Source organism: Phyllostomus discolor, chromosome 6 (assembly GCF_004126475.2).
Source record: "Phyllostomus discolor isolate MPI-MPIP mPhyDis1 chromosome 6, mPhyDis1.pri.v3, whole genome shotgun sequence".
NCBI classification, from domain to species: Eukaryota; Metazoa; Chordata; class Mammalia; order Chiroptera; family Phyllostomidae; genus Phyllostomus; species Phyllostomus discolor.
Genome location: NC_040908.2, coordinates 123,790,095 through 123,797,810, shown reverse-complemented (window position 1 = coordinate 123,797,810; position 7,716 = coordinate 123,790,095). Strand labels below are relative to the sequence as shown.

The following is a 7,716-nucleotide window of genomic DNA, read 5'->3' as shown; positions in this document are numbered from 1 at the left end:
ACCTTATATTCGATGATATAAGATTGATAGTGTGTGGGCTTTAAGGATCAGATGTGTGTTTTAAGATATGAGTGTTTAAGTGTCATGGCATTTTTACAATGCACTTGCATTTATCTTGTTACTGTATTTCTGTAATTGTGCAAACTTTAAATAGATTAATTCATAATTCATCAATTATTATATAAATACCTGCTCTATGCAAACCTCATTTTGTATGTCAATGAGCAAAAGCCAGGTGTAGTTCCTTCTTCTTTTGGAACTCTCAATAATCTAATGGATAATCAGCATAAAGTGGTATAAATGCAAATCAAAGTATTCCCATGAGAGTAACTTATCTGAAAGAATGGGAGAAAAAAAAATGGTGTTGGGGTCACAAAAGTCCCTCTGAAGAAGTAACATTAAACTGAAACCTGAAAGATGAAATGACCACTTATGCAAATACTGGGAATAGATAATTGTAAGCAGAGAGAAGATGAAGGACAAAGATCCTAAAGCAGGAATGCTTTTAATTTGTTTTGAGGAAAAGCAAGATACCTAGAGACTAGGGAGTGAAGGCAACAGTGGTCTACAATGTAGATGAAGCTAGATGGGCCAGGTCATATAAAGATTTTGACCGTGATAAATAATTTATATTTCATTTTAAAAAACAATAAGAATCCATCAGAGATTTTTTTTTAGCAAGGAACTTATTGTAATTTAGTAGATGTTTGTAGAAAAATGGTCAGGTTTCTCTGGGGAGGAAAACATTTTTAGTGGCAAGTACAAAGCAGTAACACTAGCTACTAAATTAATACAATCATCAAGAGCAGATAATGATGGTATGATCTGACCTCAGGAGTTAAAGGTGAAAAAATGAGCAGATTCATAGTATGTTGTAGACTGTAAATATAGATTTGATGAAGGATTTAACAGGTAGGTGAGAGAAGGAAAAATAAGGAATTAAGAATGACTCTTAAGAATTTTCTTAAGCAATTGTATGATTGATGGAGCCCTTTTATGATATTAGGAGGAAATGAAGACTAAATTCCTGAGGAAAATCATATATTTTATTGTCATCATTTTAATTTTTAGGTGAAATACCCAGATGGAGATATCAAGTGGGAAATTGAATGTATGAGTCTGTGCTCAGAGGGGAGGTAAGGACTTACAGGTGCAAATTTAGGCTACGATGCGGAGTAAAAGTTGTCACTGTCCTCACTTCTGAGAACTTAAACTTCAGTGTGTAACAGAGACATTAGTCAAATAATAGGCTAATGAATGTCAAATTGTAAGTTGAATAAATTTTATGAGGATAAATATGTTTGTTTTGTTTTGTTTTGTTTTAAAGTAGATTTTTTAAAAGATTTTTTATTTATTTATTTTTAGAGAGGGAAGGGAGGGAGCAGGGGGAGAGAGAGAGAGAGAGAAACATCAATGTGCAGTTGCTAGGGGTTCTGGCCTGCAACCCAGGAATGTACCCTGGCTGGGAATCGAACCTGGGACACTTTGGTTCCCAGCCCACGCTCAATCCACTGAGCTACGCCAGCCAGGGCTAGGATAAATATGTTATAAAATTAATAATATATAATACCAAGTATATATTATTTGTATTATATCGGTATAGTATGAATATAATACCAAAATAAAATAATATTAATAATACCAAGATATGGAGAACGTGTTTTAGTTAACAGGCTTCCTGATAAGTTATGGTTGAGATACAGAGAATAAAATTTAAGATTATTTTACAAAAAAGAAGCAGAGGTTGAGAAAATTTTCTTCAACCTCAGTCTCTCCCTTGTAAAAGAACATCTTAAGCAGAGACAACATCAGGAGAAAAATTTCATAAAAGAGGGGAAATGGTAATTTTGAAAAATAAATGAAGTGTTCAAAAGCTGATCATTTTTTCTTTAAAAGGCAAAAGAAGTCTATTTGATGAAGGAAATGTATTAAAATAGTAAACTAAGTATCTAATGCTGACAGGGACAAAAGATACATTAAAAGAACTTTTTTTTTAATTGGCAATCTAAGGGAAAAAACGTCAGTGCCCTTGACTAAATAGTCAGGTATTGTATGTTTTAAAAAGTCTTGCAGTACAAGGGTTGAAAATCGCTGGTCTAAATACTTATGGCATTATAATCACTTAATCCTTACAGTTGTCCCATGGGATAAAAACTACTGCTATCAGCATCATGTACAAAAAGAAAGTAAGCCTCAAAGAGGTTCCTTTGGTGAGAAAAGAAGAACTTTACCAATAGTAGTAAGAGGAGGAAAACTTGAATCCTTCGTAGAGTTGGTTCAATTCCCAATGCTGCCACCTTCTACATTTTTATTTCAATTTAAAACAAAACACTCCAAGCCCAAGCACTTACTGCCCCCTCCCCATAAAAAAAGAAGATCAGCCTGAGGAGGTGCTTGGTGAACTAATAAAACAAAAATTAAGAATAGGTCACAGAAAGACGCCAGAAATCGAAGTTATTTTTTAAACATTTTATTTATTTATTTTCAGAGAGGGAAGGGGGAGAGAGAGAGAATGAGAGAACATCAATGTGTGGTTGTGGTTGCTGGGGGCCATGGCCTGCAACCTAGGCATTTGCCCTGAACTGGGAATTGAACCTGTGATGCCTGGTTCACAGCCCATGCTCAATCCACTGAGCTACGCCAGCCAGGGCAGAAATTGAAGTTATTTTAATACACTGAACTAAATTAAACCAAATGTGAAAGCCAGTATGGACTTTTAAATACCTGTCTATATTACAAGAGCTTTTAAATCTTTTGTGAAGACTCCTATGGCCAGAACTTACTTAAGGCAGGAAAACTATATGAAGAAGAAGACAATCAATTCTGCTGCAATGAGGCTTTTAAAAATTCTAAACAACTATTTGACATTGGCCATCTGGATTTTAGAATGATGATTCTAAGGAAGAGAAAAACAATTACTCAGTCCCTTTCATAATTGTATATTTAATGAATACTCAACTCATTAACAAAATGAATGAACAGTTGTACAGTATGCACTGGGGTGATGTCTGAAGTTGTGGGTCTTCAGCTTAAGTCTCTATTCCACAAAGACACAGATGAGTCTAAAAACTCAGAGGGACAATGCTCCTATGGGAAATCATTCATCGAAGTTCTTGTGCATAAATATCCCTCTCTGACTATCACCAGTGAAGAAAACCTAGTCATTGGCTATGTCACTGGAGTGGGATATAAACAGGAACATCTTTACTAAATACTCTTTGGAGGAAAAGTACACTTGGAGACATCACAGAGTAGAAATGATGGGTATGGAATAACTACTTTAAATGCAAGTGTAATATTAAAGCTCAAAGATTATTCTTAAGTGCTTAATGAACTGGGGGGTACAAGAACATTTTGAGAAACTCAGCTCTTAATTTTACAGATACAGCATCACATCAGTGTCCTTAGGAAAAGGTCCCAGACACCATATCTCTTCTGCAAATTAGCTTTCTACTTCAGTCTATTTGTTGTTATTCAATACATGTGGCTTCTATACACAGCTCTGCCAGTGGATGAATAATGGCTCTTACATGATATCAGGAAAAAAACATTCTCTTCCACACAGTAGATAATATGCCTCTGAAGAACAGAGTTGCTTGGTTATATTTTGTAAGGTTAGTAAACTTTTAGTATAATGCTATTTGCCTCAAAACTCCATCTAACTCATCTGAAATTGGAGCATTTCCTTTCAAATATGCTGAAGCTGTTGGTGGCTGGAAGATGCATTTTAGTCCCAGAGTGACTGCTTCAGTAAGCCCTAGCATGAATTCCTCCTCCTTCCTTCTTACTGGATTTTCTGGCCTGGAGCAGCAATATTCCTGGATCTCCATTCCCTTCTCCACCATCTATACCATGGTGCTTCTGGGCAACTGCATGGTGCTGTACGTGATCTGGACTGAGCCAAGCCTGCATCAGCCCATGTTTTACTTCCTGGCCATGCTGGCCCTCACTGACCTGTGCATGGGTCTGTCCACAGCGCACACGGTGCTGGGTATCCTGTGGGGACTAAGTCAGGAAGTCAGCCTGGATGCTTGCATTGCCCAGTCCTATTTCATTCATGGTCTGTCCTTCATGGAGTCCTCTGTCCTCCTCGCTATGGCTTTTGATCGGTACATTGCCATTTGCCACCCATTACACTACTCCTTCATTCTAACTAATAACAAAATCATTAAATTGGTGTGGCAATTTTATGTAGGAGTACATACTCATACCTCCGGTCATCATTCGCCTAAAGTTCTTGAATTATTGCCGTCCTCATATCCTTTCTCATTCTTTCTGCCTGCACCAGGACTTCTCCGGTCTAGCCTGTTAGACATCCAATTCAATAGCTACTATGCCCTGATGCTGGTCATTTGCACACTATTGTTGGATGTTGTTCTTATCCTTTTCTCCTATGTTCTTATTCTTAAATCAGTCCTGGCAATTGCTTCTCAGGAGGAGAGACGTAAGTCATTTCAAACCTGCATTTCCCACATCTGTGCTGTTCTCGTGTTCTACATCCCTATCATTAGCTTAACAATGGTGCACCGTTTTGGCAAACATCTCTCCCCCATTGTCCATGTCCTCATGGGCAACATCTACATTCTTTTTCCACCCTTGATGAATCCCATCATCTATAGTGTCAAGACCCAACAGATTCGTAGTAGAATGTTCAGATTTTTTACCTTAAAATTATATTGAGATACTCAGTTCTTTTAAAAATAAAGAGACGACATCAATACTATGTAAAATTAAAAAATAAATTTTACTAAAATTAAAGGTTTAGTCCTGAGCCCATGATTCTTGATTTTAAAACACACTTTAAATATAGTCAGAGAATCAACTACAAATAAATTCCATTTTAATGTATGCCCTAAAAATGAATTGTTCTAGAGCTGGAGGTGGGCAACTCCATCTGAAATATTTCACAAACCCTATGAACTGCTGATTTGTACAAAACAAAACATATGCAGGTTATTCCATAAGTATAATTATATTCAAGTAAGTATAAAAGTAGCTGAATGCCCAAAATAGATTTTCAGGTATTTTCCTTGTAGTAAAACAAAGCTAAATTCAACATAGATCTTTTCATTTTGAAAGTGGATAAATCGCAGCTTTTTTAATTTGATGAGATTCCATTAATTAATCTTTAAAATGAGAAAAATAGCAAACTCACAGGAATATTATGAAAGTATATGAACCAGAACTGTCTAATAAAATTTTCCAAAATGATGGAAATATCCTATTATATAGACTAAATATACCAATATAAGACAATAGTTACATATGGCTTACTGAGCATTTGAATGTACATAGTACAATGGGCAACTCCTTTTTAATTCTGATTAACTATAGTTAACTTACATTTAAAAGACCACTGCATGGGCAGTGCAGGTATAGGACATTTAAAAGAACATACATGACTTTGGGATTCAACTTTTCCCATGTCTACTTTAATTGAAAGCCTTACTATTTATTATATTTTATATGTGGGTCCCACTGTCATTTAGCTGGAAGTGAATTTTGCTCTGAATCTTTTGTTTTTAAATCCAAGCACAGAAATGTCCTGAACAGATGAAACTGTATGCTTATGACTGACATGGAATTAAAAAAAAAAAGAGTCTGTCAAGTGTCTGTAGGGATAAATATAAAATAATGGGTTCAATCTTCTTGGATCTCATAAAGACATAAAGTGGAAAGGGTCAGCAGTTAATATACTAAAAAAATAAAATAAATAAATAAAATAATGTATTTTGTGCCCCTTTCTCTTTTTCTGTACTTCATTCAATTAAGTAGTCTGTTTGTTGATTCTGTCTACAAAACAGAAACAATGTCTTAGTTTCCAATACCTTAAGCCTCAATGTGTGCGGAATAGGTCCTGGACAGAATAAAGTACTTTGGCCAAAGAGAAAAAAAGTGTAAGATTGTCCACAGGATAATAGATTAGGACTCCTGGGTTAGAATAGGAGCTTAATTAGAAGAGGAGAGCAAGTTTCCTGATGTCAATGAGAAGCTAGTCTACTTTCTGCCAAAGCTACCAGAAGTGAAGAGTATAAGGTAGTATCTAAAGTGAGGATGAAAAATAAGTGTTCTAATTGCTAATTCAATGTGATTTATCATCTTGCTACATAACCAAAATAACTGTAAAAATTAGCTTAATATGAATGTCAGGTATTGTACTAAGTGACCTAATGACATGAATGTCAGCATGGTCCATATTGGCAGACTGAAACCCAGCCAGTTTGACAAGATTTCTATGGCCCATTTTTAGAATGAAAGCATCAATGAACTGTTGAACCTATAGAAGTAATGTAGGTATCTCACAGATAATCTTTGAGTGTATGTTGCTCAATGGCCAGACAAGTTCCCTAAGGTGCCTTGATCCTGTAATCACTTGTCCTCAGAACTGACTTGATCTTGGGGAAGCAAGGGTCTCAGCAATAGCAGAATATATTTTCCACCCACCAGGCATAATGGAAGCACCAACTTAAAAGAATATAGTTATATATCCAACAATCCTGAATGGTTGGTCTGAGAGTCATTTTAATATGGTGAGTAGGAATGTTCTTAGAGACTTTTTTACTATGGTATTTGTTTCTCAGATTATGGCAAACTGTAAAACTAACGTACTTGCAAAAATGGCTATAAAATAGGTGTAAAACTATCTAGTGTATTCTCAGAAATCACAGTTTAATTAAGAACTATATGACTGTACTATGATTACAAAATGTATAAAGAACATAAGAATTTAGGAATTTTTGAAATTCATTACCAAAAGGGGGAGGTCAGCCAAAGGAAGGAAGATGAGGAAAGAAAGCTGATGGAAGTGAATTTCTTTTGATTCCTGGGTTTACACAAAAGGGAAGAGGTTTAGAAAGTTTTTACTTTTGATTATTGTTTACTAAAGGCTTCTATCTTGGGAAACTAACTTATAAAATAACTATACCTCTTCTTAGGGAGGAGAAACATTTCAGAATCTTCAGCTCAGGTCCTGACAGTGAGAATAGATGGACTTATCACAGATGTTAAAAGCATCATCAGGTACTTTGCAGCCTTATGAGAAAACTGGTAGAGACATTCTTCCATAGATTACAAAAAGCCAATTTTATGAAATAAGAAACATGTGATCCATGAATTAAGTCCTGGTACTATTATCAAACTAGTTGCCCGAAGAGCCAGTGAGATGCAGTAACCTTGCAAGAGTTGTCCAGACTTAGGACACCTGTAAGGCTACTGTCCAGTTTGGGTAGGAAACACTACTAAAGTAACACAGTAAGTTTAGGGAAACTCACATTTTCCTCTTTTTGTTTTTGTTTTAGGTAAGCTGTCATGCCATTGTACACTGCTCTTTTATATGAAATTGCAACTAATAAGGAGAAAGCTAAAGGATATTGGTTGGGGTAGGTGACAGGGTAGAGTGCAGAAAATCAAAAAGTCTTGACGTGGTTGGATTTACTCTCACATCAAAAAGCTATGGTCCAGAAGAGGGAAGATGGCTGATTTTTGGAAGTGAGGAAACAAGCTTTTAGTAAAACAATTTGCTCATAATAAATTTACAAGCAGATGCTCATTATGCACTATACTGCCTAATTTTTCTAGGTTTATCAAAACTTTATTATTAAATTGACTCAGAAGATTTCCTACCAGAAACTGTCTTTTTTCCTTAGGATATTTATGGCCACTATCTGAAAAAAGGAGAATATGCTAGGCTAATGAATAAAGACCAAAATACATACA

The 7,716-nt window shown here is 35.6% G+C and overlaps 1 protein-coding gene across 1 annotated transcript; it reads left to right on the top strand.

Annotated features, from left to right (window-relative positions):
* The first annotated feature begins 3,189 nt into the window (after positions 1 to 3,189).
* On the top strand, positions 3,190 to 4,713 carry LOC114500954 (olfactory receptor 51V1-like). The gene is given in 3 exon segments (XM_028517691.2): positions 3,190 to 4,196; positions 4,198 to 4,307; positions 4,310 to 4,713. Coding segments are annotated over 3 exon segments (957 nt in total). The 5' UTR covers positions 3,190 to 3,720; the 3' UTR covers positions 4,681 to 4,713.
* Positions 4,714 to 7,716: the final 3,003 nt, after the last annotated feature.